Source organism: Balearica regulorum, chromosome 1 (assembly GCF_011004875.1).
Source record: "Balearica regulorum gibbericeps isolate bBalReg1 chromosome 1, bBalReg1.pri, whole genome shotgun sequence".
Lineage (NCBI taxonomy): Eukaryota > Metazoa > Chordata > Aves > Gruiformes > Gruidae > Balearica > Balearica regulorum.
In genome coordinates, this window is record NC_046184.1 from 128,351,926 (window position 1) to 128,370,490 (window position 18,565).

General features: G+C 36.0%; 1 protein-coding gene across 1 annotated transcript in view; it reads right to left on the bottom strand.

Annotated features, from left to right (window-relative positions):
- IL1RAPL1 (interleukin 1 receptor accessory protein like 1) overlaps window positions 1–18,565 on the bottom strand; it is a 772,877-nt gene that overhangs the window by 341,033 nt on the left and 413,279 nt on the right. The window contains exon 3 of the mRNA XM_075774760.1: window positions 14,611–14,890. Within this exon, the coding sequence (XP_075630875.1) occupies window positions 14,611–14,890 (280 nt within the window). The remainder of the gene's footprint in view (window positions 1–14,610; window positions 14,891–18,565) is intronic.

An 18,565-nucleotide genomic window follows, 5' to 3' on the forward strand; every position in this document is an offset into this window, starting at 1 on the left:
TACCCGGCCTTGGCCTGAAGCTAGGTGCCACACATTGGAAAGAAGAATTCCCTTCAGTTATAAAACTTTACAAAAACACAGTAGAGTTAGAATGAATATTGAGGCAGAACTGCACCTGGAACTAAACACTGAACCAAGCTGTTTATATCCAATGGGGTTAATTGCAATGTCCAGAAAAGGTAGACAGACAGTTCAGGGGAAAAAAAACAACCAACAGAATCATAACAAAAATGTCATGAAAACATCACTGAAAAGGCATTAGCACTTGTGCTCATTTGAGCAATCTCTCTGTCACTTTAATAACCCACAGTTGAAGGTGATGAACTTTAATCTGTACACTCTGCCCTTAGAAGCCAGCCAACTTGATCTTAAAAAACTCAAGAACATCACAGAATTGAAGCTGATTGTGTAGTTGATTATTCCTTGCTGCTAAACCTATTCAGTTTACCTTGTGCTTGAAAGTGGAAAGACTTGTTTGAAAGGGGAAAAAAATATAAAATAACTGCCTGTTATTTGTTCTTTTCACTACGTATTGTAAATAACTGAAAAGAGAATATATCAAAAGCATTTTTAGTTCTTCAAGGCTATCATAAAGCAACCTAACACATCAGGCAAAAACCCAATCATTTTAAATTTCTTTTTTAGACTACTTTTTAAAAAAAGTTTATTTATTTTTAAATAAAACCCTCTAATTAAATTTCATTACATGATTGTATTAAATATAATATTTTGGGATCTTTTTCACTCTCAGACAACAGGTGTATGTATGAAAATGAATCCAGAAAAAACAGGTAAACCAAAAAAAGCCACCTTATCTCCTTATATGTTGCCATATATTTTAAATAGTTCATGTTAAGATTTAGCATGCAAGGCTGAAAAAATAAATGCCAAAGTCATGGAAAGGTCATATTATAAAGATTTCCTGCTCATTGACAAATTTAACTTCCATAGTCATTATTAGCATTATTTCAAAAAACCTTGAAATAATGCCTCAGGTGTTCTTTTCAGTGCAGCCTGAAAAAGAGTGGCCAAAAGGAGAAAGACTAAACTCATTCCAGTGACTTGGCCATACTCACATAAGTCTGTGACAGACAAAAATTAAATCCAGTTTTCAAGCATGTCCTCATCAACTGTATTCAGATCATCCCTTTTTGCCTTTATTCCTCTTTCTTGGTTCACTATGCACATTTATATATATTTGTATGTGTATGCTGGTGCAACTATGGGTATAGATGTACATACACACACACATGCACACACTAACTCTTATAAGTGAAAACAGGAGCCCTCCTCACTGTCCAATCTTGATTAATTTTCTAAATGAAGTCCAAGTTTAGCACTCAAAGGCTCTATCATAATGCTTCCTACATTAAAAGGCTGAATTAAGATTACAGAGACAATCTTGACCTTTGATCATCTTCTCAGCCTCTGCAATTAAATACCTCAAGATCTGTTGGGTCAGCCTCATCACCTCTGAAAGCAGCAGCGCCAGGCTATGTTACTTTGATAAATGGTAGCACTAAGCAAGCACCAAATATGCAAGTGTCGTTAGTTTTCCTCTGTAGTGGGCATATCTGCACAATATGATTTGCAGTGTTACAAATAATTTTTACTTGCTAAATCTGCTTGTAAACTTTATGTCTGGAAGACATAAAAAAAATAAATTGTAAATTCACCAGTTTCAGACTACCATCAAGTCTGGATACATTTACTACAAAAGACTTACACTTTCATCATTCTACAGTCCCCACTGGAAATGATGAAAAAATTAATTATGAATTATGGTCATTGCAAACACGGATCTTTATCTTATGCTTACTTGTGAACTCTGACTTTATCATAATAGAAAGAGTAAAATTCTTTGAATCCAAATGATTTAGGTATTAAAAGATCTCATTTTATTACTTCTAGCACATCAAACCTGAAGTCACTTTGTGGTCTCACATGACTTCTCCAAGTAGTCTACCCTCTTCACACTAGACTATTGATTCATGTGCATCAGCACGTCTATGGAAAACCAGCTATTTGACATTGCCAGACTCAGTAACTAACTTGCTTCTCCTCATGCCCTACGTTTCCAAGGCAATATTTCATTAACATACAGGCTGCGTAAATGAGTATCTATCTGTTGCCTTTTTCCTTCAGTTCCCTCCATGGTCACCAGCTATCAGCTATCTCATAATGAGATCATGAACTGTTTTGAGTCAAATATCTTATCCACACATACTTTAATAGACATGAACATTTGCAAATGGATGCTACTAAAACAAATTATTATTTACCAAAATACTTAGAAGAATATTTGATTTAAATATTTTTTTTCCTCAATCCCAGGAAATATGCAAATGTAATAACATCTATTCATTGTTTTTTCAAGATAGTGAATATTGTGAGGGCCTGGATCTCCAGTTTTCTTCAGCAAGAGTATTAATTATTAAACTATACCATCTCAGTGATATGGGCAGCATCTAATTTACATTTTGATTAAGAAACAAAAACCCCATATAAATGCTAAATGTCATTTTTAGCAGAAAAATGATGCATAGTCTTTCCCATAGTAGTATAATTATATATAATATTATATATGACATAATTTTTATATATAGCTGATTAAAAATGTGTGTGTAACAGAGACTTGCCTTGGCATCTAATTTCAAGTTTCTGCTTTTATTAGTAGACTTTCAGATTAGTAAATTTTGATAAACCCATCTGTGACTATTGGAAGATACCCCGAAAAGCACGGATAATGCATCTTAATAGCCATCACTGTTTAAAAAAATTCTATGTAAGAAACCCTCTCCACAGTAAAAATAGATAAAATCCACAGGCTTCATCAATATGATTCACTTAAAAATTGTTTAGAGACATGACTGGAGAAACAGAGGGATTTCTTTAAAACTTTAGAGACTGAAAAAACAAGCAAAACAAAATTAGGTCAGAACAAGGCTTTCCAACAAGAGAATATTGATAGCTTGCCTTCGAGATTCTATGGGCTAATACATTTATTCTTCAGTTTCTTCTCCACTTGTATCTCCCTCCCTTCCCTGCAACTCATGGTGTCCTGTCTTTTTGATGAGAGATAGCATTTTTCTTCCAAAAGGATAGGCTCAAATTTTTTGATGTTCCAAACTGGTGAGATAAGTCCTCAAAATAATCAAGACAATTTTTTAATCTCCCAATTATTCCCTTTATTATTATTATTAGGTCTTACATTTAAAACTTTACATTTTGGTCAGATAGCATAGCTGATTAATTTTCTTTCATATGGCTTGCTAATGAGAACCAGGTACTATTCACCCCCAAAAAACCCAAAACAAAACCACACAGAGAAATCTGGTGCTGTGTGCATGAGCTGAGAGATATCTTATAAGCTTTGTCCAGTTCTCGGACTTTTTTTTTTTTTTTTTTTTAAGTGATTCATTCCTTTTAAGATTTTCTCTGGAACAATAATATTACCATTAGAAGTTGGTCTAAAAAAACCAAACAAATGAAAAACCCAAACCACATAACACCTGAAAGCAATCTCTTACTAGTGCTTTTGTCTAGGAGCCAGAATTTCAGTAAAATTATTTCCTGGACTGGCAAAAAAAAAATCTTTTAGACATGCTGGAAAATTTAAATGAAAAAATGCATTTTATTTTACTACGATGTACTCATTTTTCATTGATACTTTTATCACAGTTTTCCACTTCAGTGTTTTTGTTTTGACTATAACAAGTTTCCAAAAGTCAACCCTATTTGCACCTAAATTTTCTTGAAATAAAGAAACCCACCCAAACATTTTTCTTTTATTAAACTTTTATAACCATGCCATCCTCTTATATTTACTGAATTTTCCATAGCACACATGAACACCTCCTTGATAAATACTAAAGCTCCTAGCCTGAAGACTTGTAACAAAGATGTTTTTCCATTCTTCCTATATCAGATAAAAAGGAAGTCACAGGATTTTTTTGTGATTTGATCAAACTAGAGGAGAAGCTTGGAGAGAAGAGAAAGAGGGGCAGACGCCTCCATCTTTCCAATCTTCTATACACTGGGGACCACACTACCTCTTCTTCATTTTTTGTAATATTGGGTGCCTTTCTCTGATTTATGAGGGGAGAGGAGATACAAGCAAGGATCAGAACAAGGACCATGAAAGAACTTCATGGGGAAATAGATTAATTGTTGTTGGAAGCAAGGGGTGATTGAATTATTCCAGACATCCTGAAAACACCATGTTCTTCCCATCTTTTCTCATTCCTACCATAGTGGCACCAGAAAGTAGTCAGCAGGCAGGTTGTCTTCAGTCTCTCTGTTGTATTTGTAACCTTTCTGGGTCATGGCACACACACCCTTTTTAGATTCAACCCTTCTGAAAAAGTCATGCAAGACTTCACACCAGATCATCTAATATTTGATGCTTCTTGGAGTCTGACTAAAGAATCTCAGCCGCTGCTTTTCTTTCCTTTATTTAAAGGAGCATTTGTAATATTTATTTGTGCAGAAACCTTGGAAATGTTAATCTAATTACTAAGAAAGAGTCTTGTTTGTAGAACTGATGGCTTTTAAGTCATTTTGATTACTTTTAGGAACCTCAACCACTATTTTAGATTTGCATTTGAGAAGAATTTAGATTATAAATTAATTCAATCACATTACATTCTTACATTATAGACTCTTGAAATGAGTTTAATATTTTAAAATGTCAGTCTCATGACATAGCACTGAGTACAGAGATATGTCCCTTAACTTTCACATCGCCCAGTGCATTTAAATGTATATACTATGAATACACAAATGCAGTTAATTCAGTCTGGGATTCAGTTTAAGACATTTCAGTTCTGTGATCCACTTATAGTACAAGTTTAGACATAGCACACAGGTATATGAATGTAACTGTCAGTCTGGCTGATGTAGTCTAGCAAATGGTTTAGCTGAAAAGCCACAAAAAGTTCATTTTATTTACGTAAGAGGGGGCCCGTAGCGGCATGTGGCTTGATCAAATGTATCCCACATTGATCCTCCTCCAGATCCAGTGCCGTGTATGTCATTCCCTTGCAAACATCTTGGAAATGCTCCTAGTGCCTCCAAATCAGTATTAGACACCTATCCCTGTGTAACTGAATCAAGTCTTTGCTATATTTTAACATCAGCTAAATTGCTCTCCGGCCTGAGAAAAATGGGAATTAAAGAAACAATTCTCATACAGCTATTTAGCGTCTAGATGCTTAAATTGCATTTGATGTCCACAGGCTCTTTATCTACACAGAGGTAAGCATTTGCAGGAAAGAGATTCAAAACACAATTTCAGATTAAGATGTTAAGAGTAAACTTAAATGACCATACAAAAGGTAGGAGGCTCATATTATTACTAGCTATACAACTTGGGGTTTTTTAATTCTGTTAGAGGAAACAATAACAAAATAATCTATAAACCAACTTTGGAAACAAAGAAAAAATTGAAACCATTGCTTTGAAAATATATGCAAGTCATTTTAGTTCTTTGCCTTTATCTTCCTTTTTCTCTAGTGCCTGGAAGAAAATTATCTACCCTTGATTTAAGTATTTATTACATAGAATTAACTTTATCTGTACTTTTCCCTTCTCCCACATTTGCTAAAAGGGCAGTTGATAGGCCACCTCTTCCATACTGGTACATGGCTCTTAGTCCTTTTCTAAGATGAATAAAGTTAGTAGGAAAGTGTAAAATGGACAAAATATTGTCTTCTTTTTAACAAAGGAGAAACTGTGTTCCTTACTACAAACAATGCATATTAATACAACCTGACTACATGTTAAGACTTTTCCTTCTTAAATTACAGCTACAAAAAAACCCCAAAACCCCCCAAATAATATAGTCATATTTTGCTATTGTACTGAAACAAGATCTGAAGTGTTTACTTTTTTTGATCAGAAATATTAATTTAGTCATGACAAGAAGAACCTTGATAATCAAAGGACAAGTGAAACTGGTTTGCTAAAAGTACTCAGGGAAAAACAAAAAACAAAACTCTACTAAAACAGTGGAAGCAATAGTCAGACTAAGCTATTTTTTACATTGCTGTATTTCAGCAGATCTCTCAACAACAAAGAATTAGTAGTAAAAGAAACTTGGTGTCACATATAAGGCTTTTCTTCAAATAGTTCTCTCCTCAAGCATTGTCTATGACATTTCTGTAAGTTCAGAGCTGTTAAAATAGGATATTAACAATGGCTTCTGCTTAGTTAAATACACCAATTTCTTCTTTTTCAAAATCAACATCTTTGCCCTATTCTGTGTAAATACAGACATTACTTATTTGCCTCTCGGCATAAATTAACATACCCTTCAATGAAGTCTTACCTAAAACAATTTTCTGGACTAACTTAGTTCTAGACTTGCCTACATCTAGTCCACCAAGACTCTTCTCTTAAAATCATACCTCTACACACTGTAAAGATCACATTGCCCCTTTATCTACTCATCACTATGCTTGTTTATTTTTCGGGGTCAAGTTCTCACTGAGCCAAGCAAATGGTAAACAAACACTGGAATTCATGCATAGCTTATATCAACTTAACAATGAGAAGCAGTACCCTGTACTCACCTGTTTATCTCTTCACTATTAGGCATTTAGTTTATCCTAATGCATGTGAAAGGTATTTATCATGTAGAATAAAGACACTGATGTCAGAGAGCTGACCTCCTGCAGTGTCAGAAGGATGGGGAGTGGAGAATGAGTAGATTTCAATCACCTGGTATCCAACAAGCATCAACTTCAAGAAAATCCCAGATCTCATTTATTTCTAGGAACTAGCAACTTCTTTTTCCATCTGAACAGGATACAGTGTAAGCTCCAGAAACTCAACCTGTATAAATTCCTAATGCTAGCCTGAAGTCTTTTTCTACTCACCAAGGCATCCCTAAGTAAATCACAGTGAAAAATTTCATGGATGTCAGGCTAGTCTACCAAGCTTACATTTGAAAAGGAGATGTATCAAACCTCGATCATCCTGAGAGACAGATTCCTTGTCATGGTTACCAAACTCTTGCAAATCTGCATTCTAAACTACTTTGGAGTAATTTTAAACCTGTTTCTAGTGCTCTTTTTCTGTTAATTACTTTACCACTGTGATGATATTTACTTAAAGGAATTAATAGAATAGCAGGCTGTTCTGAGAGTTATTTCTGTGTATTGCTAGCACATTTGGTCTTCCTTTAAGAAATCTTATTTCTCTCATCCATTGTCAGATTTCTTTGTTATTAAGACAATTAAATGTAACCAAGGATCCCATGCAGATCTAGGGAACACCATGATTTTGAACTTGTAAGATAAACTGCTGTAAGGCTTAATTTTCAGATATTTAATCTTTTTTGTTGTTTTTGATTTTCATTCAGATTTAACATCTATTGGAAACAGAACAATTACTCTTTTCTGGAGATAATAATTGGTAAAAACTGTATAAATAACTAAAAACATTTATAAGTATATATGGCCAGGGTAAAAGCCCTTCCTACAGTAAGAAAGATTTTGAAAATGGTTGGTACCGTGAAATGTTTTACATTATTCAAGATGATAAAGAAATGCTGCTTGCACAAGGTATATGAAAAATTAATTGTATTTCTTTTTTGTTCAACATTTTCTTCACTAAAGCAAAGATTTTCTTATACATTCTAGATTCAGGATTTCTGATAATGCATTAAACAATTGTGTACTATGGCTATGTGTAATGTATGGTTTTTAGGAACCAACAGAATGATATACGTAGTAATACATATTCTTTTTGAAATGAAAAGAACAAGAGTTCATCCATGGATGTCATCTTTAAGCATGTGGAGGAAAAGAAGGTTATCAATCAGGAACGGTCAGCATGGATTCACCAAGGGGAAATCATGGCTGACCAATCTGATTGCCTTCTATGATGGCATGACTGGCTGGCAAGATGAGGGTAGAGCAGTGGATGTTGTCTACCTCGATTTCAGCAAAGCATTTGAGACCATGTCCCGTAACATCCTCATAGGTAAGCTTGGGAAGTGTGGGTTGGATGAGTGGACAGTGAGGTGGGTTGGGAACTGGCTGAATGGCAGAGCTCAGAGGGTTGTGATAAGCGGTGCAGAGTCTAGTTGGAGGCCTGTTGCTAGTGGTGTGCCCCAGAGGTCATTACTGGGTCTGGTCTTATTCAACATATTCATCAATGACCTGGACGAGGGGACAGAGTATACCATCAGCAAACTTGCTGACAATCCAAAACTATGAGGAGTGGCCAACACACCAGAAGGCTGCACTGCCATTCAGCAAGATCTTGACAGGCTAGAGAGTTGGGAGGAGAGGAACCTAATGAAGTTCAACAAGGGCAAGTGTTGGGTCCTGCACCCAAGGAGGAACAACCCCAAGCACCAGTACAGGTTAGGGGTTGCCCTGCTGGGAAGCAGTGCTGCGGAGAAGGACCTGGGAGTCCTGGGGGACAACAAGCTCTCCATGAGCCAGCAGTGTGCCCTCGTGGCCAAGAAGGCCAATGGTATCCTGGGGTGCATTAAGAAGAGTGTGGCCAGCAGGTTGAAGGAGTTATCCTCCCCCTCTACTCTGCCCCGGTGAGGCCACATCTGGAGTGCTGTGTCCAGTTCTGGGCTCCCCAGGTCAAGACAGACAGGGAACTACTGGAGAGAGTCCAGCGGAGGGCTGCAAAGATGATGAGGGGACTGGAGCATCTCTCGTATGAAGAAAGGCTGAGAGAGCTGCGTCTGTTTAGCCTGGAGAAAACTGAGAGGGGATCTCATCAATGCTTATAAATATCTAAAGGGTGGATGTCAAGAGGATGGGGCCAGACTCTTTTCAGTGGTGCCCAGTGACAGGCCAAGGGGCAAGGGCACAACCTGGAACACAGGAAGTTCTATCTGAACATGAGGAAAAACTTCTTCACTGTGAGGGTGACCGAGCACTGGGACAGGCTGCCCAGAGAGGTTGTGGAGTGTCCTTCTCTGGAGATATTCAAAACCTGCCTGGACGCAATCCTGTGCAACCTGCTCTAGGTGATCCTGCTCTAGCAGGGGGGGTTGGACTAGATGATGTCCAGAAGTCCCTTCCAACCCCTACCATTCTATGATTCTGTGATTCATAATATAGGAAAAAACACCGGTAATTCAACAAGTTACGGCAGGTAATAGGTAGGGTCCACAACCTCTTTAACAACAAAGAAACAAACTAAAGACTATTGGATTTTCTCTAAAAATAAATTGCATACGTCATTATTTTAAACTTCATATTTTTAATCTCATGATTATTTCACAAAATAACTGTGTACGGATAATAATGCATCATTCATATAACTGCAATTATTTTAACTAGCCGTACATAAACAAACAGTTAAATAGTTTCATTGGTTAAGCTATAATTGATAAGATTTCTCAAAACTAGATCTGTTAAACTACAGTAAACCATTTTTTTTTTTTGTATTTAAAGATAATTAGCACAGGAACACATCCTACCTAGCAGAAGAAATTTATGCTATTTACAATTAAAATGAATTTTTACGTGATTAAGATAAAGGACTATTTTTCATAAATTCACAGCAGGTTTCCAAACATGCCTGGGGGAAAAAAAAAAAAAAAAAAAGTAATATTGTATAGTATCCTACACTGTGATACTTTTCAAAAATAATTTGAAGCCAGTTTAGTTGAAAATTTTGTAGAGAAAATTAATGTTCTTTCATTTAAAATATCACTAAAGGTATTCTATTTTATTTCTGTCTTAAATAAAATTCATATACTAACCAAACTATATGGCAGGGAAGTTCTGTGATTCAGCAACTTAATGTCTGTATGTGTGGATGCATGTGTATATCTATGTGTAAATATAAAAATAAAAAAGACAACTGCTGTGAAGTTGAGCAGAGTTATTTAAAATACAGATAAGGAGCAAAAATTAAAGCTTGCCTGCTTCCTTCCTTCCTTCCTTCCTTCTGAAGTAAACCTAGAAATTTCTATATGCTTCAATATTTCAGTCTTTACCTTTTTGTCCAAAATGCTAGATTGCTTGTGACTGATAGAAACAGTTAAAGATTCTCAGGCAGATGTTCAGGTTTGGGGCTGCAAATACATTTGAACCATCCCCATAGTTGCTGTTATTCCCAGTTTGAACCTGGCAGTCATCTGAATTTGAACCTTCAAAGCTGAATATCATTGAATGAACTATAGGCAGTATTTTTATGGCTGGTAAGTACCTAATGAATTTATTTTAAGTTGGAGAAGGTTTTTAATCTGCAATGTAATTTATAATGCATTATTTAAATTTCTACTCTTACCTATTTTTGGCTGGATCTTATGCTTATTTTATAGCCACTCTCATGTTTCTGAACAAGACTTAGTTGCTTGTATGCATTTTTCTCCACTACAGATTACAGCTCACCAAAGCAATTGATGTTTGTAAACATCCAAACACATAAGTCTGCACAAAGACTCAACCACAGAAAAGTAAATAGGTGCTACTACCATCATTATTAAGGACAAATGTAAGACAAAGGAAGACGTTATATGTTCTATGTCCAAACTGATTTCTACAATGGAAAGTACATTACTTCTAGCTCTAAAGTGAGCATTTCCAGTTACAGATGTAAAAGCAACCTCACTTTAAAAGATGACTTTAAAAACAACAAAGTCAGTGGTTAGTAAGAGCATATTCAGATTCAGAAAGATGTCTGAATTGCTACATGCATTATATGTGGTGATAAAGATGATGTCTAAATACTATTTAACTGACATATCAATGCAAAACTCTGACTGAATGTATCATAAAAACCTATTTCATCTTTTGCAATACAACCCATTGTAGCACTTCAGCATAAATCCCAATACAGCCTTCCTCTTGGGCCCCAATGACCTGAGCTGATGTTAGGTTGGGCTATTAATGAAGATACTGTAATAGAAGTTTCCAGGCAGGGAAAGAAAAGATGAAAATGTGAAGGAAATATCAGTTTGACGGGAACGATATTTCAGCTTTTTTGCAACATTAAAGGAGGCAGAAAGTTTGACAGAAACTACTTAAGTACTTACTGTTATACCTGGTATATATACATACATATATTTCTGGGAGCTTGAGTTGAATATATATATTAATTCTTTGTGCAGCTTATCTAGTTATATTTACTGCCCATATATGATAAACAACAAGCAAATGTGTGATGTGACATGCACTGAAAGACTTAATATTTTCTATCTTCTGCTTCCTTAAAATTGCAGCACACAGAAGTTGCAGGAAATGGTGTGGTGCTGTATCTGAAACAAACTACATTATTTTCTTCCTTGAAAGCAGGGTATAAGACCATACATTTTATACCAATCAGCTCACAGTCCTTGTATTGATTGTAGTAAGCTAAAAGCTATTTCTAGCTGCCCATCTTCTCTTCTCCAGCTACGGGTGTGCAGCAGTGCCTTGATAATAAGGCTCAGTCTTGATTTTCTCGATTCCTTTATGGCAACCAGCTTCCCATACGAAGAAAAGCATGGATAAGAAATTAAAGGTGAGAGTATTGTGAACAGTAGTGAAGAAGGATGAAGGTCATTTCTTTGCTTCTGAAGGAAAAAAAGCCAGCCTTCACCATTATCCATAGGTTAATTTCACTAAAAATGTGAATGTTTCTACTGTAATGTAGTCACTGTAGAAATTAGTTTGGTCCACTAACTACCCTTTTAATATTGTCTATTTAGTGCCATACAGTCTGTTCCAGCACGTTGTTCTCTACATGTCCCGCGCAATAGATATATTTCTCTTCCTTACTGTAGGCACAGGCAGTAAAGGCACAGAACTGTGAAGAAATGAGCTTCTGAGCAAAGAAAATAGTAAGTACTGGACTGTTCCACCCCTCCAAGTAAGTTTGAAATAAAAACTAGGCAGAGCCATTTATTCAAAGTGTAGTTCTGCTTTTGTGCGTTTGCCCTTTACTGCCTGCTCTCATTACCTCGCAGGTACGTCTCTTCTCCCTCTTCTCCTGCTCAAGTTACTGCAAGCATAACACTAAACATAAATTTGCTACTAGGTAATTTTGAGCCTCTTAACTGAGCTTCTTAATGGGGTCTTCAAAACTAAAATAGCTTATAACATCATTCTGAAGGCTTTTAAAGCCCTTGTCATTAAAATAAATAAAAACTTCAAACCCGTAAGAAAAAAAAAATCTAAATTCCATCCCTGCAATCTTCACCTTGTTCCTTGAAAGAAATTACAGATGTTGTTCACTAATCCTTCTCCAGATTCTTTGGTACATTCTACCAGTATCCAAGCACAAAGTGACAGCGGGGCTGCGTATTCTGATTTCAGTGATGACGCTAAAGAGCAGTAAAGAGCAGTAGACAGCTATTTGATGTCAGAGGTTTTTCTAGATATTTCTGTAGTAATATCTTTGGAAGTACAGATAAAGTACATAATTTTGCCAGATGACGTCAGTTCAGCCTCCTTTTTTTTTTTTTTTTTTGGTCAGATAATCATTTTATAATGTAAGAATCTGAAGGAACGAGGGGAAAAAAGGAACCATTATATTTCTGAGTAATTAAAGTATCAAATACATGTTTATCTCAGGAACATAAACTATTAAGTTTTAAACTTGATTCAAAATGGGCATTCAAAAACGATTTGAAAGTAACCTTTGTATGCACAAAACACTCAAAAGAGTATATTCCTCTGATACTGAAATGAGGATTGTGTTTTCTAACAATAACCATCTTGATCATACACTTGAAAGGTTCCATCCAACAAATCTAAAACTGTAGCACTGATATAACAAGCACAGACGTCATAGTACCAACACTTTAACAAACACATCCTTACTCTAGTGGGTGTCCTCAAGGTGAAAGGCTTTGTAACTATTCATGAGAGTATTTGGGATCACAAACTAATTAGTACTGTATTTTTTAAAACCTATCATCAATCTACAATGTATAAACACTGACAACTGGAAATTAAGCAAGTGCTAAGAAAACAGTATGTAGCTTAGAGCAGATTAGAACATGCCCCTACCTACCTCTAGATAAAGAAATCCATTTATAAAAAGCATGAATACAGGTTGACGTGATAAACATGTTTTAAAGTATGACTGATTATCTAAGTTCAACATTTATCTATACTTGCTGGAAAGTGTAATATCAGATATTTAAGGTTTTCTTTATCTAAACAGAGGAGATTAATTATGTTATCTTACATAACACTATGCAATAATTGACCAAAGTGTTGCCATTTCCATGGCTACTGTTACACACTTAACTGAAAAAATATTAACCTAAAAAAACCTAAATATCCTCCTTAAGTAGCATAATGTGTAGATATTTGTGTTTTTCTTGAAAAAAAAAAACATTGCCATCAGAAGAACCATGTTGAAAATGCTATTGAACAAATGATGTGATATAAAAGGTCTCACAGATTATGTAAAGAGGTCAAAACCCAAATGTTTTTAAAAATACAGCATCTGGTAAAAATCTCCTTCACCACACATAACCCAGAAGGCATTCCCCCCTGCACCACCCCACAAAAAAAACCCCAACCAAAAAAAAAAACCCCAACCAAACAAACAAAAAAACCCCCACATCACCCCCCCCCCCCCCCCAAAAAAAAAAACAACCACCACCATGTGGTAGACATTAAATATCTCCAGCTGCTGGTAAAATAATTTTCTTTTTTTCCTTGCAACATCGGAATAGCTTCATTGTGTGTTCTTTGTCTACCTACTCAGTTGCCTTACTTTCTTTTTGACTCTTTGCATTGTATATGAGCAGTAACACCATTTTTATAGATATTCAGACAGACAGGAACACTGCTTCATCTGTTCAACTAACTGCAGTAATGAATTGTTTCAAACCTTTAAACAATTAGTAGCGATTCTCTGTACTTTTTATGTAAAAATTCTAATTTGCATAATTTCACATCTAGTGAAAATCTAGTGTAAGGCTGTGAGACAATATGAAAGTGCCTAGATGATTTTTTTTGACTGCAAAGGGATGGAAACAATATCTCAGTGCAAACCATTTTAAAGATGCAGAAAGAAGCTGAACACTTGTTTCAGAAAGCAGGAAGCAGAATCTAGTCCAAGTTACGGTGATAAAGCTTGATGCATCAGAAGGTTAAATGCCTTTGGAAAATATCTGGCAGCCAGTCTCCATTATCAGGTTAAGCCAGATGTGATTCTAGAGGATATATATCTGTAAAATGCTGAAATGTCACCTTCTGTTTTCCTTGATGCATCTACTTTACATCAATATAACATTTTTTAATAGAAAAATGTGAATTAAATGAAATCATTACATAAAATTCATATAAAATTAAATCTGAATGTGAAAAAGAAACTTTTTACTCTAGGATAATGACTGTAAGAGTTAAACCAGAATTGGGAACACATGACTTATGCATCCAGTCCCACCCATCTCATAAATTTTGGATTTTTCTATAAATGACCTAGATTTATGCAAAAAACAATTTTAAATGTTAAAGACATTCAACAGTAATTTCTACTTAAGCATGAAACACTTCAGGGAAGGGAGTACTAGGAGGAGAAGAAAAAGGAACATGCTCAGAAAACATGTTCCTTTGGCACAAAAGTCTCACTATAAATAGAACCATGTTTCATATCTGGTTAATTAAAATGCAACAGATTAAAATACAGTACCTTATAACACATGCATAGAGCCCGCTGTCTTGTACCACCGTTGGTCGGAACCAAATGGAGTCTTCTTCTTTGCTCATTCTAGTTCCATCGAAAGCTATAGGTTCCTCAAAATCTCCAGGTCCAGAGCTTTTGTACCACATCAAACTAAGTCCAGCACTTTGGGCTAGGGAGTAATTAGCTCTAATGTATCCATAAAAGAGTGCACATTTTATACGAACAGGTTCTCCCACTAGAACTTGATATTTCTTGTAATCCACAGACCAGTCAGTGCATCCATCAGCTAAAAGAGAAGACAAAATGACAAGAGATTATCAAAGGTTTCCGAGAGCACTATTCACACAGCAACCTTTATTGTGGGAAGGCACTGCATTTGAGAAAAGGTCCATTGAATGACTAGCAGTACTCTTTGATCCCTGAAAAATTAACTGCATTTTCACACCATTATCGTCATGTACTTGTCTATGCAGAACAGAGTTATTAAAAGATTTTGTGTTAAATGTTGATAATTTCTGAGGTAACTGAGCAATTGCCCTTTTCTTCTTTTGTGGAACTCCAGCATGATCAGTTACAAAATAGCGGAGTTACATTAGTGCAACACAGAGGCCATGTGGTACACAAGGTGTCACAATCTATGAAATGCATTAATCAAATACCTTCAGGGTAACCATATAAATTAAAGAAGGTATCAGTCTCAGAAGAAATTAAGACAAAGAGCTGTGGCCTGAACCAAACACTGTGAAAGTTCAAGATACATTTGAAAAAGCAAAAGAGATTTTTTAACAATAAGAGCAATAAGAGCAAATATGCAAAAAGCCAGTGCCAGGAAAATTACTGTCAGTATTTTAAGGGATTATTTGAGAAGAAGTTACACAGATCTTACTTGGAATTCCAGCCTTTCTAGAAGTACATTACAAATTAATTTAGATGATTAATGTTTTTATTTTTTCCTGTTCTGATTAGCAATATTTCTAGAATAATTTTCACATTCTTCACCTGTTGAATAATGTCAGCCATTACCAATACTGTCCCACGATAACTGTTCATCAGAAGGTAATACCATATTTGTTTGAGTTCCAAAAAACCCAAACCCAAATCCCAACAATAAAAAGAAATCCAACACCTCCCCATTATTTTTAGTTAAGAATACCAAAGCAACAAAAGGTGTACAGATACAATGGCTTCCTTAACAAAAGCTTATGGTTTTATTGTTAATGAGTTTCAACCATGGAAATTCACCATTAGGTTCGTTCACTTAAAAACTCAATGTCCAGCTTCAGCTAGTTAATCAGGCACCCACTCCAGTCAGTATAAAGCAATCAATACATCCAAAGAACAACTCATTTCATCTTAAAATGAATATCTATGACTCATATAAATATTTGTTCTTTGAATTTGCCACTTCTCTTTGTTAACTTTAAAAGAGCTTGGACAGTTAGCTGGCTTAGAAAATCAGCTTTCGCACAGCTGAATTCGAATGCCTCACCCTAGAGTTGGCTGAATACTGACTTTAATGGAGAATTCCAGCTATTGTGTGAGATAAAGCAGTATTAGCACTTTAAAGATAGACAATATTTTCATCTCTTATTTGGGAGAATAGCATGCCGGTTAGTGATTTTTGAGATTTACATTTGGATAATACCACAGTACTTATTATGCATAGCAAAATAAGAAAGACACAAACATCTCCACACATCACTGAAAGATGGAGGAAAAAACCCTCAACATTTTAGAATGAATTTTCATTGTGAACAGAATTCACACAGGTAAATATTTCATATATCTTTCTATTGTCTCCTCCTGTGTTTACTTTTAAGACCAGGAAGGGACAACAATATGTCCCTGTTCCAATTTTCCTACCCAACAGTCGCTAAAAATTAGTAACCTTTACAAGGCCCTAATAAGACATAGATGTACTCTTGCAGAAATTGAAGTGGAGACAAGGCTACGCTATTAGCTAGCCCATAGGACTTAAGAAACTGATTTCTATTTCTTTCAGAATTCATTTATATTTTTGATAATTTAATTTTTTAGCTTTTTTATAATATAAGTTTCCAGGTAATACCTTCTTCATCATACTTTATTATCAAATCATAATCTTGCCTTTCACTGCCTATTTAAGTTAGTACACTTTGCTTTATAATATTAGTCTGCTAGTCATGTTTTCTATCTCAGGATATTCAGTTCTAATGGTTCCCAGTTTCCTGAGCTTGGTGAATCCAACATATTGCAGAATGACACCAACACTGTTTCAAACCTTCGTATTGAATGAAGGATTAACTATGTAGACCAGATATCCTTGACTTTTTTTCAGCATGCTATTCCTCATTAAAAAGTGCTAAGGATCACCTGCAGTCCAGTGAGGCTTAGGCAAACATGCTAGCACGTATTCTATACTTACCTGCAAAACCAGAGAGAACATTACCAAACTTTTGAAAATTAACTTTATCAAAGTTCAGTTCCTGAGTTTTAAGGAGAATGTTAACAATAGCTTGAATATGTAGGCATTGTATTTACATTAATGCTCTGTGAAATAGTTATTTCAAATATATAAATTGGATGACATTTCTATGGAAAGAGAATACAAATCAAAAACTCTTAAATGTATAGAATTGTCTAAAGTTTCACATTAACACTTCATATTACAAAATACAACAAATTACATTTTAATGTAACTATCTACCAAACTATTTGGTCATTTGTTGGCACTAACCACATTAGAATGTCTCACCAGACAGCTTAAGATAACATCAACTGAACCAAATATGGACACTGGCATGATCATAATATTATGGATTTGTAATTTATATTTTAACTACTGGTGTACCCTGGTGGTCAATACTAGGTCCAGTCCTGTTTAACATCTTCGGTAATGATCTGGATGACGGGGCATAGTGTACCTTCAGCAAGTTTGCTGTTGACACAAAACTGAAAGAAGTTGCTGATACGCCAGAGGGTTGTGCTACCATCCAGGCAGTCCTTGACAGGCTGGAGAAATGAGCTGACAGGAACCTCATGAATTTCAACAAGGTGAAGTACAAAATCCTGCATCTGGGGAGGAACAACCCGATGCACCAAGGATATGTTGCAGGACACCCAGCTGGAAAGCAGCTTGACAGAAAATGGTTTGGGGTCCTGATGGAAACCACGTTGAACATGAACCAACAATGTGCCCTTGCAACAAAAAAGTCTAATCACAAGCTGGGCTGCATTAGACAAAGAATTCCCACTGGATTGAGGGAGGTGAACCTTCCCCAATACTCAGCAACCTGGAGTACTATATCCAGTTCTGGGCTCCTCGATACAAGAGAGACACGGACAGACTGGAGAGAGTCCAACAATGGGCCATGAAGATTGTTAAGGGACTGGAGCACCTCTCCTATGAGCACAGGCTGAGAGCTGGGACTGTTCAGCCTGGAGAAGTGAAGGCGCAGGGGGGATCTTACCAACATATATACATATCTGAGGGAAGGGTGCAAAGAGGACAGAGCCAGGCTATTTTCAGTGGTGCACAGAGACAGGACAAGAGGCAGTGGGCCTCTTGAAACACAGCAGGTTCTGTCTGAACATCAGGAAACACTTTTCACTGTGAGGGTGACCAAGCCATGGCACACGTTGCTCGGGGAGGTTGCAGAGTCTTCATCCTTGGACATAACCAAAATCCAGCTAGACATGTTTCTGGGCAAGCAGCTGTAGGTGGCCCTGCTTGAGCAGAGGTTTGGACCAGACATCCTCCAGAAGTCCCCTCCAACCTCAACCATTCTGTAATCCTGTGATTTATTACAGTTACATTCACTGAAAATCTTAAGAAAACATTTGTCCTCTTCTCAATGTGGTCTTTCAATGAAGTGAACATGACAGTGTTTCTCTTCCTACTTACAGAAATATTATACCAGTTAAACTCTGCCAACACTGACATTCAAGTCACTTAGATCTGTATTAACCTTATTACAGCTGG